The sequence below is a fragment of the Mauremys reevesii genome, linkage group 13, assembly GCF_016161935.1.
Source record: "Mauremys reevesii isolate NIE-2019 linkage group 13, ASM1616193v1, whole genome shotgun sequence".
NCBI lineage: Eukaryota > Metazoa > Chordata > Testudines > Geoemydidae > Mauremys > Mauremys reevesii.
In genome coordinates this window covers 32,697,735-32,722,102 of record NC_052635.1, presented here as the reverse complement: position 1 = coordinate 32,722,102, position 24,368 = coordinate 32,697,735, and the positions used below count along the sequence as shown (strand labels likewise).

Sequence of the window (24,368 nt, the reverse complement as noted above, 5' to 3'; positions counted from 1 at the left end):
CTGCTGTTTCACAGCACACAGCAACACTGCATTGCAGGGTCAGACGAAATGAAAGTATTATACCGTAATTATTTAAAGGATAAGAATAATAACTCCTTCCAGTTTGCTTAGAAAATTATTGCTAGCCCTTCATGTCGTGCAAAAAGTACCACAGGTTCTTTAATGACCACAAGTGCTGACGTGTTCAAATGACCTCTTACGCCTGTTTCCTCCGAAAGTTGATTTGTCATGAGTGGGAGGGGAAGGCAGAGGACTTTTTTGCCTTCTCCTTTAATGTGAGTTTGGCCTTTGTGAGCCCACCTGGTATTTCCCATTAACCTTCTTGAGAATTTGTGAGAAACCTTCTATAGAGCTGACAAAGGCCGATGATGATTATCAGGCCTTGGAAAGTTCATCTTTATTTACATAGGTCAATGGCACAAGCAAAACTAAGATCCTCCCTGTGGGAAGGCTGAGAGTGTGAAAGGCACATAATCATCCATACCCCAGAGACATTTTAAAATGCAGCCACTCCTATTGATTTTGATTGCTTCCTGGCAGCAGTAGATAGGCACCGTATTTAGGCACTTCTACTTTAATAAGACACCCCAACCTTCATCAACAGTTAACACTGGATTTCTCTTGGTATTTCAGATCTTGTTTTCCAACATCGAAGACATTCTCGACGTTCACAAGGAGTTCTTGGCTGCCCTGGAATTTTGTTTACAACCAGAACCTCAGTCTCAGCATGAACTGGGAACTGTTTTCTTAAAATTTGTGAGTACAATGACTTAATGCTATCTGTAAATGCAGCTTCCTGTCACATGCTCCCATGTCCCTTAGCTAGCCCTAATCTCTTAGTTTTGGTAACTGTACCATGACAATGTGTAACTTTTATGAACATACTATGTGGGGTGGGAAAAACCTTTGTGACTGAGACTGGAACAATGGAAACCAGATCAAACCCAGCAAAACAAGGAGGTATTTTTAGAAATTGTTCCTCTTCCCCTTGCATAGAATTTCTTTTTTCTTTTCTTCTCATCCAGCTGATCACATTTTACTAAGAGATTATTTTCTTTGGGTCTAAAAATTTTAAAAGAGCATCTCCATTCTAAATAGAATCAATGCAAAAATCTCTATGTTTTAATGCACAAAAGACTGGAAATTCAAAACTAAGACTCCTGCTGTAGCAGTTCTCCTTAATAACTTGGTTACACAATGAAGGCCCGATTTTCAAACATTTAGGTGTGCAATCCCAAGACTAATTTATGCATAAAATACACTAATTGTGCTTGCAAGACAAGTAATTATGAATGTGGACGACTTGATTGACATCTCACTCACGTGCCATTTGCATGCAAAGTTATCTGATTTGCATACAATAACACACAGTTGCATGGACATTTTTTATGTGCAACTGCACTCCCAAGGCATTTGAAAATCAGAAACCTCCCACATAACATCTTTGCTGAGAACTCTAATAACTATATTCAACAGCAGCAATGCTCCATTCATATCTATTCCATCATGCTTCAATAATCTGGAATGATCCAGACTTTATGGTGTACCTGGTCTGTCTGAGTGCACAGAATTTATACAGCCTTTCATTAGTCATAAAACCACAGCACCTGCTACCTTTGCATATGTTTGTTTATTTATGATGTGATAATCATGTAAATATTATTACTAGTAGTAGAATGTATTATTTATATTGTAGTAGTGCCGAGAGGCTGTAGTGAGGAGTGGGGCCACACCATGCTAAAGCTATGCAAACACACAGGAGAAAAACAAATCATAGAAATGTAGAGTTGGACCAGACTTCAAGGGGTCATCTAGTCCACCCCCCATGCAGAGGCAGGACTAAGTCCATTTAGACCATGCCTGACAGGTATTTGTCCTTATGGTCCATATATTGAACACCTACTAGTATCGCTGCCTGACAATGGGACATACGAATGATCAGATGTTTATTTTACAATTATGTGGAGATGTTTATTTTACAGTTATTAACTGGAGATACTAAAACAGGATGTTCCCTTGGGGATGATGGAAAACTGCAGGGTTTCTTATAAAATAGCATCGATTCCACAGAAATGTTAGTATATTGTCATACACCCAAATTCAGCCCTGGTGTATAATCCCACTAACCTCACTGACTATAGTTTCTTGTATAAATGTCGTAGTGTATAGAGTTACAAGGTGGATGAGGTAGTATCTTTTATTGGGCCAACTTCCATTGGTAAGAGAGACAAGCTTTCGAGCCACACAGAGCTCTTCTTCCAGACCTCACCCACTTTTTGCCTCTCTAATATCCTGGGACCGACACAGCTACAACTACATGTCAAGGAATATTGTATAACAGTCGGTTTCAACCTGCGGTCTGCAGACCCCTGGGGGTTCGCAGACTATGTCTAAGATTTCCAAAGAGGTCTGCACTTCCATTTGAAATTTTTTAGGGGTCTGCAAATGAAAAAAGGTTGAAAACCATTGATGTATAACTTTGTTATTGAAATGTTTAGTAATTAATTCTTAATCAAATACCCCTTATTAATGAAATATACATAAATGTGCAATAGAGAAATTTTTAGACTAGGGGTTCTCAACCATTTTCTTTCTGAGCCCCCGCTCCCCTGCTATAAAAACTGCATGGCCCAGCTGTGCCACAACAACTGTTTTTCTGCATAGAAAAGCCAGGGCCGGCATTAAAGGGTAGCAAGCGGAGCAATTGCCCAGGGCCCCACACCATGGGGCACCATGAAGCTAAGTTCTTCAGGCTTTGGCTTCAGCCCCGAGTGGTGGGGCTTGGTGCCATGGGCTGCAGTCCTCTGCGGCGGGACTTTGGCTTTCTGCTCTGGGCCCTAGCAAATCTAACACTGGCCATGCTTGACGGATCCCCTGAAACCTGCTCGTGGCCTCCCAAGAGGCCCCGGGCCCCTGGTTGAGAACCACTGATTAGACAATAATGCCAGATGGATGAGTGCTACTGCAAATTTCTCTTGTATTGGAGTCTAATGGACTGGCACATTCTACATCAATTTGCACCGAAGCTAGTACAATGCACTGCTCATAATGTCTACACGATTCTGTCCCACAGTCCCCAAGAGACAAAGGCCTGCAGTCCATACATTGCAGTGAGTCAAACTCCTTCCAGTTCAGAATATACAGTCAAGACTGGTCATAACCATAATTGCTATGTGTGTCCACCTAGGGCTCCAGTTCTAAGGAGATGCAGAAATAATGCTGGGAGACACTATCGCCACTTAGTTCCAGGCAAGCAAGGACCAAGAGAAGGTTAGCAAAGGGGGAGAAAGCAATCTCTTAGTATGTGGGGTCCTGCTGGAGCTCAGAAGATAATATACAGCCTGAAGTGCAGCAAGGTGGAAGACAGAAAGGGCTAATTCTCAGGGCCTGTGTCTTGCCACAATGCAGATTTAAATAATGATACCCTGGCAACTGGCAGTGAGATTTCTAAGGCAGTGGCCTGGGTTTAAAGCAGATCTCCAGTTCTCCTCTTTGCTTAGGGTACCAGTGCCCCGTGTCTGTAATTGGTACTATTCTAGTGAAGTGGTGGCACGTGTGAGCAAGCTGTACTGTGGAGGTACCGTTGTTCTCAGCAGTTTTCCATGGAGTCATTGCATAGTTTCAGCAAAATGGTGGGCAGTATTTTGTCACAAGGAGAATAAAGGATGGAACACTCTGGGCTTTGAAGGGAAAAAGCCAACGATGATCCCCAAGAGATGCAGTTCTGGGACATAGCTGTAGAGCTGACACTTTTTCCATAGCATGTGTTGTTAGCCAGTTTGACAAGTGAGCAAACAACCTAGATGCAGGAGGGAGAAAACCTTGAGATAACAGATATTCTAAAAATAAATTTTATAAGTCTCTGGGTCCCCCTAGCAAGTAGAGTAGAATGAATAGATGGATTTCCCACCCTGAATTGCATCTGAAAATCAGTAAAGGTTTTGTGAATCCAAACATCACTCTCACCACATTGTTTTTCATTATAATCAAGTCATAGCATTACCCAAAGGGGGTTAGTGGTGAGGAAGTTAGATAAAGCCTGTGACCTGAATGTGCCCGTGTATCTTCATGATCACCTGACTTAATAGCAAGTTCATCATTGTTCCTGATTACAAGTGCCACTTCCGTGTCACCTGCCAGATGTTAGCACAGCTGTTCCCCTGCAGCAGATAGCTGTTTTAAAAAAATGCTCCTAAATTCAGCAAATAGAGTGAGAATCCCAGGACTCAAGTGCCCACAGGCTAATGGTGTCTCTTTCTGACATTTCCCTTGAATTTCTAAACTCTAAACGTTTTTCCTGAGTTTCCTTGTCATAAAGGCTCTTTTATGCAGACCATGGAAACATCAAGCTGTCTGCGGACCAGAAATGCACAGAGCTGGCCAGAGTTTGGTCTCTCTGTTATTGCCAGAGCTGATTCATGTCGGGTGGAAGCAGTACAGGAAGTCTGTGTGCAGATTCCTGGATCAGAGAGAACTACCTGCTAACAGTGATATAACCTCCAAGGCCAAGCAGCATCTGCCTCCATATAACTTATGGTCCGAACAAAGCACAGAACTCCCCTTCCCCCACAAAAACCCCTCACAACACACAAGCACTTTCATGGGACTTTGAGTTCTCTGTTATTTTTACATGACTGCTGGAACAATGGGGCTTCCCATCAATGTCACAACAGTTAGCCACAAGTCAGCCAAGCAACATCTATTGATGTATATCTATGGCAACTGACCTGCACTGGAGGCCAGCCTTAGCCTTCATTCCGCCTTGGATCAGCAGTAGGGTGACCAGATAGCAAGTGTGAAAAATCGGGACAGGGAGTGGGAGGTAATAGGAGCCCATATTAAAAAAAAGCCCCAAATATTGGGACTGTCCCTATAAAATCAGGACATCTGGTCACCCTAATCAGCAATGATGAAGACAAGACAGGTTGCTGACTAACCAAGCCACTAGGTCTAGGTAGGAGCCTTACTGGCTGTTGGAAAGGAAGAGTATCAAAAATAGGGTGTAGATGGACCACATGTAGCTCCAACCTCCAGTTCAGCAGTGCTGGCTTATTTGATTCCATCCATTTTCTGAGCTCCTATTAATTTGAATTAGATAGATCTGTTGTTTGCCTGGTGCTGTGTGAATATGATCAGACAATGCTGTCTCAAGGATGAGGCAAGTTAATGCAGCATCCCCTAAGTACACTGGAATCAAGCAATCTCGAAGCATTTAGGAATGTGCTTAAGTTCCTGAAGAAGGATGGAAAGGACCGCTTGGTTAAAATTAAATGTGTGCTTAAATGTTTTGATGAATCGGGGCCCAAAAGCTGAGGGACTCCTTTGAGGGGAACTTCTTTCACTTCCCACTCCAAGGACTCCATGCAAGGCTCAGAGAGAATATGGAGGAACAAGGCTTTTAGGAATATTCCAATTTAGAGCAGTAAAAATTTATTTTTGTCAGTACAGCATCCCTGGGTCTGGATGCACATGGGGAGCAGATCTGCTGAGTAAGAAGGTGTCATTTTTACACAGTCCCTTGTCTGACCATAACTGCACTCTAAGGTAGTGATAACTGTAGGCTCAGCATTCCAGGGGATAACATCTCTAATTATGGAACTGATCATTTCTTCATTGATGGGAAGGAGGGAAACCTCTATGTCACCTAGAGAGGAAATTAAACACTTCAGACACGGAGTAATTAAAAGCATAGCTCTCATACTTGTGGGTCTTATGCATGAAAGGCAGCTGGAAAGGACTTGATAAAAGCACTCTGCTGTGTGTATAATTATTATATTGAGTCAAGTTTAGCAGGGTGATTTTGTCATGATACAAATATAACCTCTCAGAATGTGGAACGCATGGTGCTGCAGTCAGTAACCTGAGCAATGACATTTGCTCCTGTTGCATTGATACAAGCTCTTCTCCTGATCTGAAACAGATGCTGTCATGCTAATGGATGCTATTTCTAGGAAGCTAGTTTTCAAGCGTGCTGCTCCTGTGCATCTGGAGCTGCATGAGGGAGTCAAGAAGAACAAATATTAGAGGAACTCACATGCCCAGCTTCTCCTTCTTTAACTTGCTCTTTTAAAGACACAATCAGCATGACTCCCAGTTCCCTCCATCCATGTGTGTCATGCATCCAGCCTGCCTTTTCCTGTGTCTGGTGGTCTGGAGCCTCCCTTTCTATCGAATTCTCCAGGATTAAAGCCATATACCGATGTGAGCCATGCAGCTGAGAGATAAAGGGCCAGAGCATCTGCTTGCCCACGTCTCACTCCAATTTCTTTGTGGCTTCTGCTTTGTTTGCCTTATGCCATTGGTATTATTGTGTTTGGGAAGAAATCAATTTAGTCTTAGCTCTACACCCATCAATAAAAGGAGAAACAAATGCCCCATCAGATCAGTGATCCTTTGGTATAAAAACAAGCAGCACTTTACTCAGTTCATGAGCACGTGTCCAGCCCTCAAGCTGTTCACCTGAATGCCGAGTTAGCCTCCTGTATCAGTGTGTGAACACAGTTTCTCTTCCATGAGGTCATAGGGAATGCAGCTATATTTCTCTGGATCCGTGTTGCTTAACTGTTTCAAACAGCCATAGTTTTTGCATGGATCTGTGCATATCTATATAAATAAAGCTGTTAAAGTCTGCAAGTATCTAATCTGCAGCTTGCGGAGGAAGATCTATATGGACCAATACCTGCAAGATACTGCTTCTAAAAGTGCCCTTCTCATAGTTTGGGACAGATTGTATCTGGTCCCTGGATATGGGAGGGTGCATGAAGCTTTCATCCCCTAGGGCACAAGGGCCTTTAAACTGCAAGGTGCTGGAAATGGTTTTTATTGCTTTTCTGTAAAATATTCCATGTTGTTCTCCAAATAAGTGATGTTTGTGGTGTGCTCAGCATCTCTAATCTATTACACTGGAAAAAATTCTACCATCACTCTCACCCTGTGGTTTAAATAAAGTAGAACATGGTACTACCAGCTGCTTCTTGTACTTTAACAAGGAGATTTAATTTCAGTTTGTGGGCGTGACATCATGTATATGGCCAGAAGGATCATGTATATTTACAGCACAGTAGGTAAGGAATTAGAGGAGCACCTCCACTTGTTGTTAATGTTGTGCCTAAACTCAGACTCCTTTGTAAAGTATTTAATTTGTATTATTCTGAGAGAAAATACACAAACCAGTTCTATCCGTGCAATCACACTCTGAGTCAAAATGTGTTACTTTTTTCTTGCAGAAAGACAAGTTCTTTGTATATGAGGAATATTGCAGCAACCATGAGAAAGCACTCAGGCTCCTAATGGAACTGAACAAGATTCCAGCCGTGAGAGCATTCCTCCTGGTGAGCATCTTCTCTAGTATTTTGCATGTAACAATCCAACTTCGTACTGTACTTACAAGGAAACTTTCATGTCCCAGGGGCTCAAAGCACTTTACAGACATGAACCATTCAAGCCTTACAGCTGCTGGGAGGGTAGATATTAATATGCCCATTGTTTTGATTGGCAAATTGAGTCACAGAACTAAATTCAGCCCTGGAACGAGCAATTTCAATAGGAGAGAGATGAGTTGACCCACAGATGATTAAATGAGTTGCCCAACAAGTCAGTGGCAGAATTAGGACTAGAACCCCAGTGGATCTGATTTCCCACTCCATGCTCTAGCCAATAGACAGAGCTCCCTCCCAAAAAAGTGAACTGCACTTCCTGATTATTTTCTGTTTCTTTGGTGGCATTTCCTCCCTCCAACATCCTCTTCCCTTCTTCCTTGATTCCAGGTCATCTCTCCCTTGTTCCCAACCATGGGCACAGGTATTGGGAGTGAGAGTTGCCACCAGCCGATAGGGTGATTCAGGATATTAGGCTAAGTTCTTACTGCATGCCTTGAGGTAGAAAGGAGGCTGCCATTTTGAAAATGTGGTCCTTCATATGAGAGCTTCATTCCTTTCCATTACTAACTTGTCTCCCACCTGCCAAAGGCCCAGTCCTTCCAGATTAAATAGAGAAGCAGAAGCCCCTTCTGAATGAATATCCTTTCCAGGTAGGCCCTCATCCTCTGGGCACTTTTCAGCCACAATTCCTAGACCTAACAGGAAGCGTGGAGAACAAGAGTTCATTCCCTTAAGTATTCAGGCCCTCTTCACTCTTATGAGTTTGAGTTAATCCCATAATGTCACTGTGTTTTTGAAGCACTGAAGTGTCTCCTTCTAGCCTATTGGCTCCTCTGTGTATCACTGCAAAGGAAAAATTATTTGGGAGAAGGTCTAGACCAGGGGTTGGCAATCTTCAGCACATGGCCCATCAGGGTAATCTGCTGGCGGGCCGCGAGACATTTTGTTTACATTGACTGTTCACAGGCCTGCAGCTCCCAGTGGCCATGGTTCGCCGTTCCCGGGCAATGGGAGCTGCGGAAGTGGCGCGGGCTGCAGGGACGTGCTGGCCTCTGCTCCCCGCAGCTCACATTGGCCGGGAACAGCAAACCATAGTCACTGGGAGCTGCGGGGGGCCATGCCTGTGGATGGTCAACGTAAACAAAATGTCTTGCGGCCCGCCAGTGGATTACCCTGATGGGCCAAGTGCCGAAGGTTGCCCCTGGTCTAGAGAGAAAAGTGCATATGACCATTGTTTCAGAGTGTTCTCTGCACCCACTAATTGGGCTAACAGAGACAAAAAGCTTTAGCTATGTTGTTGGCCTCAACTGGCAAACTGGGCAGCAGGCCCAGAGTAAGAGATGATGTGCTGCCAACTGTCGTTTTCTGTAGCACCTGGATTCAAAAGATTCTTAAAATAGCTGTAAATATGGGGAAAACACTAAAGCCTGTGCTTTGCTGTGGCTGCTGTAATTCCTTCCACCCCCAATCTCCCATGAAAGCCCACGTTATAATGTCACCCTGCAATGAGGGTTACATTAGAATACAAAGCATTGCTTGTGTGAATGGATTTGGCCTGGGTGCCCTCTCACAGCTGGTGAAATATAGAGCGCAGCCTCAGAAGATCTGGGAATATATCTGAAAACTTAGTAAGATTTAAATGGCAATTTTGATCCGGTGTTGGAGCGATGGGCGGAAAAGAGGCCTGGGAAGGACTGAATCAGACGAGACTCTTGGAAAATTGAACGGAGAGCTTTGTGAGCTGGTAGCAAGCACCACAGATCTAGAATAGCCTGGAGAGTGATTATTGTGCAGGAGATTGTATGTAAAAATATCGTTCAGGGCTGTTGATAAATGGTGTCTGTGATGGCTGTTTAAAAATGGAGAGATGATTAAATCTATAGCCAAAAAAGCACCAATGCTCAGAGTGCTTCTGGGCCACTATAATGAATGATGCACTAGGAAAATGTTCTTAATGAACAAAGCAGGTGAAGCTTGGCTTGTTTGAGGCTTCATTACAAACATAAAACTTAACTTTGGTTGACTGGAAGGTTTTGTGAGTCTTTCAAATACACGTTGAATGAGTTATGGAACAACTCTGACCCTTTTACCTGGACTTGGTTGGGTTTGGATTTACTTTTCTTACTTCTTGTATCAGCAATAACTATACTGAGTGGATAGTTTGTGGAGTGTTTATATGGTCCCTTTCATTAACTATGTCTAATCAAAACTGGGTGGGTTTGCCCTATCCTGGGTACAGATGTGCCCATGTACCCTTTTCTGTCTGGAAACTGCAGGCTAAAATAAGACACACTCATTAGGAACAGTATAATAAAGTTATGGCCAAAGTTTGAGCTGCAGGAAATCAAAGTCCATTGCATCCCATAGACAGTCTCACAGCCAAATCAGGCTGTTTGGGGAGGCACAGCCTTCCCTACCAGGGTGTAGTGCATTAAATTGCTCCTCATAGGAATGTGCTACTTACGGTGTACTACTTATGGCTGCCAGTCCTGGTGCTCAGTAAGAAGTACATTCCTACAGAAAGCAATTTAATACACTACACTAGGCGGCTCTCGCAGCTGTGATGCCCGGCAGGACCTTGCAGCCCCGCCGCCCAGAGCGCTGGTGGCATGGCGAGCTGAGGCTGCGGGGGCCGGGCAGGCAGGGAGCTGAAGGGCTGGGCAGGATGGTGAGTGGGCCGTAGTTTTCCCACCTCTGGAATAAAGGATATAAAATGTGGAAGAAAAAAAATAAAAAGAACATCATTGCAGAGGGCTGATGGGACCTGTTATGCAGGATTCACGCCCACTCAATTGCTATTAGTATTATTGTTTCTTTTGGGTCAGGAACAATTTTTCATTCTGTGTTTGTAGAGCACTTAGCACAGTGGGGTCCTACTCTGTGCCTGGGGCTCTTAGGCCCTACCACAATACAATTGACAATCGACTGGCCCCCAGCTCTGACTTGTCCTGAAAATGTATCAGAATTCCTCCAGCAATTCTTGACCACTGTTTGGGAATGACATTGTGTCTCCCTGGATTGGTGCATGCAGTGTTCATAGGGTGCAGCATTCTTCTTCATTTCTTGTTCTGAAATGCTCTAGAGTGTTACAGCAGCAGAAAAACAGTTGCTGCCTTTCAGGGAGTGGATGCTTTTCAATGGTGATGAAGTGCTTCTCTTTCCTGTACAATATGGTTTGGGATCCGAATGTGTGAACAGTGCTATGGAACTATAAAAGTCATTATCCAAGAGTGTATGGGAGCTTTATATAAATGATGATGTTTCTTTTCCTTTCTGTTTACAGAGCTGCATGCTTTTGGGAGGCAGAAAGACGACAGACATTCCACTAGAGGGTTATCTGCTGACACCAATTCAGAGAATTTGCAAATATCCACTTCTCTTAAAGGTACCATTTAGAATAGAAGTTCCCCAGCTGGCTGCTTTGTTCCTGGGTTGCTTCCAGCCCTGGGTCTTGCGCTCTCACTTCTGCCCTCCCAGTTTGCATATCTAAAAGTTAACTTCCACCCTATGTGCATGAATGACTTTTGTAGGTGTAGACAAAGGCTGGCTCTGGTCTAACAGATGGGTGGTTACTGCAGTGGTTTGGGTAGGTGAGAAAAGGAGATGCACTGACTCTGTAATGCCGTTCTGCTTGAGAGTCCCTTATGCTTACTCAGAAGAGTCAGTGCTAAGGTGCCACAAGTACTCCTCGTTGTTTTTGTTGCTACAGACTAACATGACTACCCCTCTGAGTGCTATTTTAGCCACTTCCTGGAAAGCTGTGTTCAAACACAGTTATATCATTATTCTGGGGGTGTTGGATAGCTCAGGGGATGAGTAATGGGCTACCAAGCCTTTCATTTCTAGGTCACTAGTTTGAATCTACGTGTGTCTAGAGGGATTACAACCTCTTGTTGTTTGGCAGCTTGTCTGAAATGTGTTCAGTTGTCTCAGCTCAGTTCCCAATTGACAGGTAACACTGCAAAAACCACCCCTGCTGTTAGCACTAATTGGCCTCCTTGTTGGCAATCTCAGCAGATGAGCCAAAGAACCAATGGGCAATGAGGACTGAACTTACTTCTCATCCCTCGCAGTGACCCCTCTGGGTCAGGACTGAGGCACATAGGCAAAGCCATCCAGCATGGGAGAACTTGCGCTGCCCAGGCTGCACCTGTTTTGTGGTTAAAAAACAGAAGTCATCAGTCTCCTGGGCTGCCGGTCTCATGCCTCCTACTAGAATCACATTCATTTATTAATACAAAAAATAAAAGAAGCAACTGCCTTCCATCACTAAAGAAAGGTCCCTTTGTGGGGAGTGAAGTTAGAAAATCTGTGTTCCAATCAGGGCTGGGGATTAGTCCCAAATGTGTGAAAACTATCACTACCTAGGTGTGGACTCCATGCCTTTTTTTCCTTTTATTAAACCACTGTTTGTTTATTTGATCCTATCACATTTTCTCTAATTCGCTGCCCCCTTCCTCCCCCAGACACTTGATTGGAGTTTTCAGTGTCAAATGTTTCAAACATGCCTTCCATTTGTGCTTGTGGAACTTTGCACACCCCCAATCACATGTACATGCTGGTTTTCACACACTGTCATTTGTGGGCACAACTGTTAGGATTTACACACTGAACCTGTTTTGTGTGCAAACCAAGTGCGGGCTGAGTTCACATTGGGTTTGCATACACAACAGAGTGTGAGCATAAATGCAGAAATGGAGGCCAATGGAGACTGCTATGAACATTTCTTCCTTACTAAAACAAGAGGAGTCCAGACTTCTCATTGTTTTTGTGGATACAGACTAACACAGCTACCCCTCTGATACTTTCTTCCTTACTGTTAGCAATAGTTGGGAGATGACAATAGTCTTCGTCCTACAGCTCTGGTGTATCTTTGGACATAAGACTGGTCACATCTAGACCTTGTGAAGCCTGGTTTGAATGGTGTCTCAGCTCCTGCAGTATATACATTTGTTTATGTGAGATAGTTTGGGGAGGACTGGGTGTCTGTTCAGTCTTTGAATTTACACTGGGACTGTGAGCAACATTACTGTGCATAGAAAGACGGCTGCGGTGGTATCTGACAGGGTAAACAGGCCAGAGGAAGTGGGGATCTAAAAATGCGATTGCTTTGCATTCCTGATCAACGATCTTAGTAATATTTATGCTTCCTTGTTTCCACATTGTGGCTGGTTGCTTTAGTGGCTCCCAGCTGTGTTTATCGGAGTGGTGGAGGCTGAAAATCTGAGGTTCCTTAGATTCTCTGGAGTTTCCAAAGGACTGAAAACACTGGCCACACACAGGAGAGTAGTGATTGGATTCTTGCTCCGGTTCCACTCTATTTGCACTGCTCAGGAAAGTTCCTGCAGGTTGCCTGTATGGGGGAGTCCCCAGCAGGTGCAGCACTTGTGGAGCTGGCTCCTACACCTGCCTTTGCATAGCCTGGTGGGCATGTTGAGGACATGCTGGATGTGGATGGCCAAAGTGGCTAGTGCATGATATCCTCTAACTATCCCCAACTGGGGAATGGTCTCTGGGCTCTTTTCACCTGTGACCAGGGCGAGTCAGAGAATCAGGGATCTCCTCTACTGCACCTAGTGGAAGCTGGGCATAGCAGAGAATCAAGCCCTAAAAAAGAATGAAAGATATTGCTTCTGGAAGGCCATTGGTTTTCTATGCCTAGATTTGTCCTGCTGCCTTGCCCCCGCCCCTTGACTTTTTCTTTCACTCAGACCACATGCTTGGAGTTTCTTTCAGACAGTTTAGTGCCTTCTGCTTTTCCATCCATGTCCGGTAAGTCTCGCCTGCTGAGTCAGCCTGTGCTGAGTGGGGGTTGGTGAATTCCGAAGTCTTTGGAAAATATGATACTTTAATGTGGATTTCTACCAGTCTGTGTTGATCTATGCAGATATTTACCCATGGGCTGCAAGTTAATGACATGCAAATAGAAGTCTGTGTTCTATTTTAAAAGCCCATCAATATATTAGAATAGCATATTCTGCAAATATTAAAGCGAATCCTGAAACCTCAGTGCCTTCATTCAAAGACAGATGGGATATGTGCCACTATTTAAATACCATGAACATAGTTGCTATGGAAACATCTTAGATAGAGACAGACATTTTTGATGGTCAGATAGGAGTTCTAGTGATATGATGGAATTTTGGCACCCTCTGACTAGGATGAACAGATAGCAACTGTGAAGAAACAGGACAGGGGGTGGGGGATAATAGGCGCCTATATAAGAAAAAGTCCCCAAAAATGGGACTGTTCCTATAAAAATGGGACATCTGGTCACCCTACCTCTGACTTCTGTTTCTCTTCTCTTCCGTAGCTTTTGGTGCAAGGCATTGAGTGCTAGTGATGGGTTCTATGCCAAGAAATGGCAGTGCCTATGAATGGAATTTCCATAGGGCCAGTTTCTCCTGCTTTGCTTTAATAAAGAATGTGTTGCTTTATAAATGGAGAAAAGGGAAAAGATGTTTGAATAAATGCCTCTAAGGCAGAGGTTCAAATCTAACCCAGCTCTGCTGCAACCCAAGTCATTATTATCTGATGACCATTTATTGGTGTCAGGTATCAGAGGGGTAGCCGTGTTTGGATCTGTAAAAAGCGACAAAGAGTCCTGTGTCACCTTATAGACTAACAGACGTATTGGAGCATAAGCTTTCGTGGGTGAATACCCACTTCATCAGATATGTGCATCTGACATAGTGGGTATTCACCCACGAAAGCTTATGCTCTAATATGTCTGTTAGTCTATAAGGTGACACAAAACATGTATTGGTCTTTTTTGAAATGGTCTGGTGGTTTCAATTCCCTCCCTCATTCTCAGGTATGTATGTGATAAAAATTCTAGCTGGCACTAATCTCCATTCTTTGAAGACAGACTAAATACTGACTAGGCCTGGAGACTGAAATAGCCTCTCCTACCTAGAAATGATCCCTCCAGGTCAGTATGAAAGCACCCTGGAAGAATGGAGTTAAGCGTGCACTGTTGATGCTCCTGCTATGCCTGACTTCTTGATAGAGGACACCAGTGTTGCCAATCTAGAACTCTTCACCAGTATTAAATCTACCTATGAAACAGTAGTAGAGTGCACTGTAAGGCATTATCGGGAAAGATGTTCTGGATGGAAATTCTTATTTTGTTGCATGTCATTACTTTATGGGGTTCCTTTCACATCCCAGTTAAATCACTGTTCATTTCTTAAAGTTTCATGGACATGAAATAGATCTACTGGAAAATGCTGAAGGGAATTCAGCTTCTGTCCACACAACTCATCAGCCTCATCAAAAGAGTCTATGTCATTAGTGGAAATGTCTTTAAACTCAGAAAATGTCCTTAATCTTCAGAAGCTACACGTGTTGATAGTTTCTCAGGGGGATGAGTTCATGATGGATACATTGTGTGCCTTCCAAATCTCAGTTAATGCTACTGAGAAAAAATAAAATAAAATAAAAATGGAAAGTTTTAATACCAGTTCCTCAGAAGTAGACATGAGTGTTTCAAACTTGGAAATAACTGGGAAAGAACTTTGAGTGATTATAAAAAAGCTGACTGAGTGACACCAACTCTCCAAACCCAGCAATAAAGTTGGTGTTAAAACAGTGCAACTTCCAAATAAAATGAAAGCTACTGAACACAAATCTATTCCTACTGATTAGCAAAATCATAGGCCAGGAGTTATTCCTTCTTTCTCTTTTACTTTGTCTTTAACAAGAGCTTATGAATTTCAGGATTTTCAGATAACCTAGACATGATCTTGGTATGGTCAGGTTTTACCCAATATTCTGTCCTCTCATTAGTCTCATTAGTCTGAGAGGCATTTTTGTCTTCTGATTAGATTTACAAACTGGGAATCAGGATTTCTGGATTCTCTTTTCAGTTCTACCATCAGGAGAATCATCTTTATCATTGGGGGGTGCTGTGAAGTTAATAAATTATTTGCAAGTTGCTTTAAGCACCTTAGATGTAAGGTGCTGTAGATGTTTTCGTAAGAACGGGAAAATAAAACCACTGAAGATGCTGAGCATCTCCTGAGATACTTGACTATAGGTAAGTAGTTAGTGTTGATAAGATGCTATGGAAATAATAAGTAAGCAGGTATCTCCAATATTTTCTGTGATTCTCTGTATGTAGTATGATATCTAGTGGTGGATCCTCCTATAGTTTCTCATCTGATGAGGCCACTTGATGTCTGAACCAATGCATGAGGAAAATGGAGATGAAAAAATGAATTCAAATGTTGATGATTGTTGCGATTTTAATGATAATTTACATTTTCCTAGTTTGTCCATCAATTGCAGCAGCTCTGACTAGTGTGAGCAGTTTTTTAATGTTTGTGTTGCTTTTCTTTTCAACTCTCCCCAATTTGCCTGTCCCCCGTGTGGAATGGGGCTCAAACCTCAACACTGTTTTCCAGCTTCTGTGAATAGGTGGAACAATTCTGATACTACTATTAATGGCCCCCTTCCTCCCAGTACTGCTTTTGCCTAACATCTCTAGCGTATAAGGGAGTAAGCACAGAATTTGTTGGCTTGCACATTCATGATCCTCGATATAAAGCCTTTCTAATCTTACTTTATATTCTTCTCTTTCTTGTTGGTGCTGCATTTTGGCAAAGGATTTAGAGTCTGTATTTGGGAGGTTGGCATTCAGAATATCCCACTATTCATCTGTCTGTTGACAATGAGTTTCATCATGTACATGAAATAACAGGCATCACCTTTTAAGCATGGGATTGGGCTCAGTGAAGGCTTAAATTAAACAGGGAGAAGTGTGCTGTCTATGGCAAGCATTCTGATCCTTTAAGAGGAGAAGAAACAAAGACCCACACCACAGACCTTGGTAGCGCACACTCTACCAATGAGGTAGAGTCCAGCATTGATGTGTCAGCTGGAAACCTCACTGAGTAAATATTAGTAGAAGATCTGTATTAAAGCAGCACTCTGTCTGGCTGATAACAGTCCTATGACTCTACACTGATTAGTGGGAACTACTGCACTCCTTAGAGTAGAAGCAGCTCTTGTGCTAGCTAATCCCAGCACAAAAATAGCCATCCCCCTCTAAGAAAGTGCATTTATATCAATGAAAAGAGAACCTGGGGAAGTCCTTAGGGGGTGGGATTAGAGGCATTCACCCTCCTCTCCCCTACTTCATACCATATCAGGAATGTATAGGACATGATAACCACATCCTTGGAATCATCTGATCTCCGAAGGCATGTCACAGAGGTTATGAATGTTTCCTGTTTTATGCATATTCCTGTTTTATGCATATTCTGCCTAGGAGTTACTAAGTACCCAGCCAGACATTTACACTCAAGTTCCAGTCTATTTTTTCTGACATACCCCATAATATGCATTGCTATACAGAAAATCCAGAGTAGTAATTATGTGTTGCCTCATGTGATGGGAGAGTCCTAGGTCCTGAGAGGGAAAGAAGGACCTGGAGGCAAAAGCTGAGCTGCCAGATTCAGAATCCATTTGAAAGATAAAGCAGAACAATGAGGCATATGTAAACCCTAATGAATATGGTGTCTGAATTTTTGAAATGGAGAATAATGAGGCCAATCATGCAGATATAGAGTGGGATGGAAAACTGCTAACTTCCCCTCTATTCCCCTCAGAGCTGTTTAAAAGACAGGACACCTCTAATTAGCCAGCATTTAATGTGTTACCATCTAACTTTCCCACTCTGGGGAAACAATGGGATTGTATTTGGGTTCATAATATTGCATCAAATGTTTAAATTAATTCTCCTATCCAGAATGAATTGAAATTTTAAAAATATGTTCATAAATGAATGATATACTGCTGTTCAAGGATGCCGTTCTATTTAAGAATCCCACCTATGCATGAAATAATTTTTATCGGCTATTTTCACAAGTGATAGCTAAGATTCCTATCAATGAAAAAGAGAAAAATTACTTCTCATGGTTAATGATTGTTCACTTTGTGGATTTTACAGCATTTTGTGTATAATCAGTGGTGTTGTTTCTCCCACCGTTTGTGAGAGTCTTTCACAGAGCAGAAGGGGGAAAAATAAATTTAAAAAATAGGATTATAAAGTCACATAAATTAGCAGGCAGACTCAGCGACAGAAATACAACCTGCAGTGACTTTTAACTTAAAAAAAAGACTAAATTTCAAGTTGACAGAGTGCAATATTATTATTATTCCAGTTACTTTAAGGAAAATCATACAGAATCACATAAACATTAAAATCATGGAATCATTTCTATTCATATTAGGTTGTTGCAAAAATACACTTTGGAGCTGAACTATTTATTAATGATCCTTTCCAAGTAGATTAGAACAGGAAATCTGGTGTCTTTGTTACCTTTATCTGTTGCCCTAAGTGTTTCAATATGTAGCCCACAGGATTCCCACCTAAAGCTATATTTTACATGTGCAGTAGTTTGTTGTGTAAATCTAGGCACCCCGGCAGGCCGCGTTTTGCATCTGTAATGAATGTGCAGCTTGAACATTCCAGTGTGAAAAATTTAGCGTATGGTCATAAATGCGTGTGTTCTAGAACGTATGGCGGAGGAAGCATGGAAGTATTTTTATGTGGCTACTTGTAATTTTCAATTGCAAAGTATGTGCTCAGCTATCAGTTTACAGTATACGACTAGACTAGAGAGAATCATTTTGAGGGTGGGGGGAAAAGGCTGGCAGAGTCTTAAAAAAAGCAAAAAACAACCAGTTTAGCCGAATAACATCCTTTGTGCTCGGAAGTGTTACAGCTGGGTTTGTATTTGAAAAACCTCTTACTTCCTCTGTCTAAATAATCTGCATTGTTCTTCCCTTCAGTGTTTGTACCTTCCTTTAAAACGCACATTACACTGAGTCCTCTCCGCCCTGTTTTAGTTGTAAGTTTATGGGGCATGCACAATTAGCAGCACATGCTTTTTTTCTGCTCCCTGATGTTATGTTTTTCATCCCAAGTGATTCAGTTTTTACACTTGGATTCTATTGGATGTTTGCAAATCTTTTAGCTTTGATCTACGTGACCTGCATTCATGACTGAAATACTTGACTTAAGTTGGAAATCCTTTTGCTGTGTTGCATAATCTATGATTGGTATCTCTGCTTGTCAGGCATAGAGCTCTCCTTTTTCGGTGGCAAAATGCTGCATTGAGCATCTGAAAAATATTCAGAGAGTACAATTTCTTAGAAAGAATGTACAGTTCAAAAGAAAATGTGTGTTGGGCAGCATGGGCTTTTCCTCAGTGCACATTTCTTAGGCTTAGGGTTTCCAACTTTCTACTTGCACAAAACCTGAACACCCTTGCCCCCTGCCCCACCCCTTCTCCGAGGCCCCGCCCCATCTCACTCCATTCCACACACACACCCCCCCCCGCTGTTGCTCGCTCTCCCCACCCTCACTCGCTTGCTTGTTTTCACCGGGCTGGGTCAGGGGGTTGCGGTGTGTGTGTGTGGGGGGGGTGAGCGCTCCGGCTGGGGGTATGGGCTCTGGTGTGGGGCCAGGGATGAGGGATTTGGAGTGCAGGCGGGGGCTCTGGGCTGGAGCTGAGGGGTTCAGAGTGCGTGAGGGGGCTCTGGGCTGGGGCAGGAGGTTGGGGTGCAGGGGGGTGAGGGCTCTGGCTGGGGTTACAGGCTCTGGTGTGAGGCTGGGGATGAGGGGTTTGGGGTGCAGGAGGGTGCCCCGGGCTGGGATCAAGGGATTCGGAGGGAGGGAGGGGGATCAGGGCTTGGGCAGGGGGTTGGGGCGCAGGAGGGGGTCAGGGGTGCATGCTCCAGGCAGCACTTACCTCAAGCAGCTCCCTGAAGCAGCAGCATGCCCAGCCTCCGGCTCCTATGTGGTTCCTGGCCAATGGGAGCTGCAGAGCTGGTGCCTGGGATGGAGCATAGGAGCCAGAGCGGGGACATGCCACTGTTTCTGGGAGCTGCAGGGAGCCTGCTTTAGCCCCGCTGTGCCTCCAACTGGATTTAGGGTGACCAGATGAGAGGAAGAAAATATCGGGACACATGGTGGGGAGGGGGCGCCGGCAGAGCAAAAAAAAAAGACTACCATGAAATATCGGGACAAAGGTCAGTCGGGACAGAGGACAAACAACTACATATCGGGATGGTCCCGATTTTATAAGGACATCTGATCACCCTAACTGGATTTTTAGCGGCCTTTTGCCGGACTCCTGGCAACCCTACTTAAGCTCTGATATGTTTGCATGGAAATCACAAGCAAAAATAAGCTTTTAGAATCAAAGTACAGAAGCTGCAGATGCATCTGTTGACATGGCGCTTTTATGTTGTTTCTTCCAAAAATAAGCACACAGATTGTCATTTCCAGATGAAGTGGTGCATATGTGCAGCAAAGTAGGTTTGATTTCAGTTACATTGGGATCCAGTCCTGCTTGCATTGAATTCATGGAAGTTATTAAACAGATTTCAATGAGCGTCTGATCAGACCCTAACTCTTTTGGAGAAGTGGTTTTCAAGCATGGTGCATGGAGGAATGAGATTATACCCATACACCACAAGCAAAATTAATTGCTTTGTTTATTTAGATATCTAACATTTGTTGCATGTACTAGCTCACATTTACAGTTCAGTAAATGCATGGAGTGGCCCATCATTGTTTCCTCACTGAGTTTTAAAGCAGTTTTCTGTCTCCACTGCCATGCAGTCAGAACATGGTGGGCTGCTATGGGTGGCATGTCTGTAGGGCTGTGCAACTGTGAAAGTGATGTTGGAGTATAACGGAGGAGTGTCAGAGAGGGCCTGTCCTGACAGACCCAAGGGAGACAGTCCTCTCTGTCATCTCAATTCTCTTAAAGAGGGGAGGGATTCTTTTCTTAATTTAAATTAAAATAAAGCATTTGAAATAATAATTACTTTTCACATGGAAGACAGAAACCCAAGGTTTGTGACTCAGACAACAGTGGCGGTTGGAAAAGCTCGGGCTTTGCAGTTCCCCAATGAAGGCACATTTGGGGGAAAGTTGGTGTATTTTGTGAATTTGTTTAAGGTCTCCTGCGTGACTGCATGCTTATTGCAAGCAGCAGCCTTACTTTCCCAATGCAAGGCCAATAGTGCATAAATGATAATACGCAGGACATTTGGCAATCCTGACTCAGGCCAGGCAAAACATATATGGAGGGTAGGACAGTCCTACCCATGGTCAGACATCTGGTCACTGTCGCTTGCGTGCTTTTCAACATGCTGGCAAACACCCTCAGTGTTTACGCCGCGCATTCATAAATCTGTTGCCAAAATAAAGAAGCACCTAGCTGCTTTTCAGAAGTCCTGGGCACTGCCCTTCCAGGGGAGAGGTGTCTCAGAGCACAGGCTCATGAGGCTCTTCAGCTCTGTGCCAAGCTTGAGCGGGAGTTGCCTTTCTGTCAGTCTGTGGCAAGCCATTGCTTTTGACCCATATGGCTGTAGAGATTGATCTAGCACACAGGCAGGTGTTCTATTGGAAGAAGATGAATTCCTGTTTCTGTTCAGTGTGATGGGAGTGGAGGGCCATTTTCTCCACCTCTCAATGGTATTTCGGAAGGGCTAGCTATATAGACAGCACTAATATATACATATACATTTCCAAAGCAGCACCTGGGACTGAAAAGAACACCTTTTATTGATTTTAATGGGAGTCATGCAGCAAAAATGTCATGCACCCCTTTGAATATGTGAGGTTGAGACAGATGACTGTAATGTATGCCCATATTATCCTCTCCTTTCTTTTTGAACACTCATCTTCTGCCTTACCCGGAGCCCATAAGGAGTAAGAACAGCCCTCCCATAGGATCTCCTTCTGTGATTTTTGATTGACAGTTATAGGGCAGGATGAAAGCTGAGGAGCCAGCTCGTTTCCCTGTTGCATATGTTACCCAGTCTGGAAATCACCCTAGAGCCTAGGATAATTAACTCTGCTCCCCTAACGGGACTCCTGGTTATCAGCACAATACGCTTCTACTCCATCACCCACCTGACAACAGCCATTGTCAATCAACACTTATAATTTTCAGGAAGGAACATTTGCAGCTAAGTGTAAGTTCCCCAAACAGCTCATTCCATACATGATGCAAAAAGGAGCCCTGGCAAAAGGGCCATACGGGGTTTGATAAACCGAAAAAAATAATCCAAGGGAATGAAATTTTGGACTTTGTTCTTTAAAACTATCAGTTTTGAATTTGATGGTTAATTATTATTGCAAATCTGTATAGCCCTGTCAATTTACCTTCTACTGTACGAAGATGAACGGTCTCATTGTACAGCACCCAACATGTGAGAGTGAGAGAGAGCCCAGAAAATGCAATACCGATGCATCATGATTCTCATGAGAACAGTAGTTGAGCCTCAAGATGTGGATTTCATTTTAAAAGGTTACACAAAACTGATTAGTTAGTAAATAAGTAATGACAGTACTTTGCACTTCTGTAGCATTGGCTCTTAAACAGTTTCCCAGAATTCAATGAATTAAGCCTCTCAGCACCCCATGTAAGGTAGATACTATTATCTTCATTTTACAGCAGGTGAGAACTGGGCACATGGGTTAAGTCATTTGCCTGTGGTCACATGGGGATTTTTTGGGCAAAGAGAGAAATGGGAAGCCAGACTTCCTGAATCCCAGCCTCCTGCTTTATAATATTGTTATTAAATCCTTAAACAGTTTTTGAGAATCTTTTTTTAAACCTTGACATTATGCCCCTTCTTGTATTCTTCTCTTTCATGCGCAGTTGTCCAAATCTTGTAAACATCTCCAAACGTTGACTCATGAACTTCCATATTCTGTCGTAGGTACTTATCTGGCCCCCCTTACCATGTATCCATATGTCTCATACTCTTTAATATATTTTTCCTCCCAACAGCCCTGTGGAGTAGAGAGTGCTGTTTTCCCCATCTGTAAAATGGGGATCTTAGGCACAGAAAAGACTAAGGGCATGTCAAAAAACCAACAAACCAACCAACCAGCCCTCACAGGGCTCATGCTACAGGGCTAAAAAAAGCAGTGTAGATGCTCCTGCTTGGGCTGGCGCCAGGGGTCTGAAACCCAGTTCCCTCACCAGGTTCCAGAGCCTGGAAGGGAACATCAACATTGCTGTTTTTAGCCCAGCAGCATGAGCACTGTGAGCCTGAGTCAGCTGACCTGGGCTCTGAGACTCACTGCTCTGTTTTTTGCAGTGTAGATGTACCTTATGTGACTTGCCCTAGGTCATACAAGAAATCTGTGAAGAAGCAGGGAATTGAACCCAGGGAAGACCATCAGTCTGAGTGTTGTAGTCCTGAAGTGACCGTTCTTAGCTCTGTTTGCAGCCCGCCCTGCTGCACGTAAGCTCACTCCAGCTCCCTTTCTGGAAATGTGGAATGAGGCAGCTCAGCAGCAGTTTGCTATTCGGTCACAGAACTTAAAAACAACCAACGTCATGTTAAAAAGAAAAAGAATATTGAGAGAACGTGAAATATTTCAGCTGGGCTAAAAATGTGGCTCTTAAACACCATATTATGTATCAAGAGGAAACAGTGGAGCTCATTAAGGTTTTTTTAATGGCTCTTTTATCCAACTGAGGCTGGCAATACAATAATATTGGTCTGAAAAATGATGAATTATGAGTTGACAGTGGTTACACTATTTGCCAAACCCTCATCATTGGTGATTATCGTCAGGTTCCAAAGTATTCCCATGGCTCTGCTCCAGCAGGCATTGGCTAGCTGGGCAACTCTGATCTGAATCATGTGAGCTGGAGTCTCTTAGGAATTCTTCACAGGTGACAGTTTGTTCATATTTATGTTAATCAGTCCAGACAACACACACCCATCGACTACACTTCATCCAGAGAAGAACTGCTGAGCTCTTGCTGTTATCTGGGCCTCTCCCATTCCCACCCGAGATTGTTTGGTAGGGTTTTCCTTTCTGGGACCTGTCTGTGATCACGGTGTGCTTGTCCGGGGGCCACTAAGGCCTTTGGCTCATCAGGGATTGTCTAGGGGTTATAGCAATGGTGTGAGAGTCAGGACTTTTTGGTTGTGCCACTGGCTGGCTCTGTGACCATTGGTAAAGTCACTTAATTTTCTGTGCCTTGAATTCCCCTATGGTATAATGAACACCTGCCACCCGGAAATGTTGGAAGGATTAATTAAAGCTGTGTTCTTGTACATTGCCTTTCAATCCAGGATTTCCAAAGTGTTACTATCACTGTTATTTATAGTATTGCACATGGGGATACCCCTATTATCTACACGTACAGGGCTAGCTTTTCAAAAGAATGCAGCTTCTATAGGCTGCTGAGGGCTGAGCTGTTTTGAAGATCTGGATTATAGGTCCTTATCTTACACCACGGGAGGTGCACCACTGACTTCAGTGGGAACAGGATCAAACCCATAGAAAAGGCTATCGTTAGAACATATCTATTTGCATATGTGCAGCAGGAAATAATTTATTTTTTATGTAATTATTTAATGCATTTGAGCATGGTTCTTGTTAGCACCAAACACGTGACACAGCACGACACGTTTTGTATGTCTTTCCTCTTTTGACATACGTGATAAATGAAAAGGGGGTGGGAGCTCCCTTTTATGGACCCAGCCAGCCAGTTAGCTATAAAATTCCTCTTAGCTCTGGTCTACACTACGAGTTTAGGTCGCATTTAGCAGCGTTACATTGATTTAACCCTGCACCCGTCCACACGACGAAGCCGTTTTTTTCAACTTAAAGGGCTCTTAAAATCGATTTCTGTACTCCTCCCCTGACAAGGGGAGTAGCGCTGAAATCGACCTTGCCCGGTCGAATTTGGGGTAGTTTGGGGTAGTGTGGTCGCAATTCGACGATATTGGCCTCCGGGAGCTATCCCAGAGTGCTCCATTGTGACCGCTCTGGACAGCGCTCTCAACTCAGATGCACTGGCCAGGTAGACAGGAAAAGGCCCGTGAACTTTTGAATCTCATTTCCTGTTTGACCAGTGTGGCAATCTGCAGGTGAGTGCAGATCTCATCAGCAGAGGTGACCATGATGGAGTCCCAGAATCGCAAAAGAGCTCCAGC

General features: G+C 43.5%; 1 protein-coding gene across 2 annotated transcripts in view; it reads left to right on the top strand.

Moving 5' to 3' along the window:
- The window catches only part of PREX1 (phosphatidylinositol-3,4,5-trisphosphate dependent Rac exchange factor 1), a 220,565-nt gene that overhangs the window by 98,946 nt on the left and 97,251 nt on the right, over positions 1 to 24,368 (top strand). For both annotated transcript variants that reach the window (XM_039498242.1, XM_039498241.1), the window contains exons 3-5: positions 634 to 756; positions 7,227 to 7,331; positions 10,663 to 10,764. In XM_039498242.1, the coding sequence (XP_039354176.1) occupies positions 634 to 756; positions 7,227 to 7,331; positions 10,663 to 10,764 (330 nt within the window). The remainder of the gene's footprint in view (positions 1 to 633; positions 757 to 7,226; positions 7,332 to 10,662; positions 10,765 to 24,368) is intronic.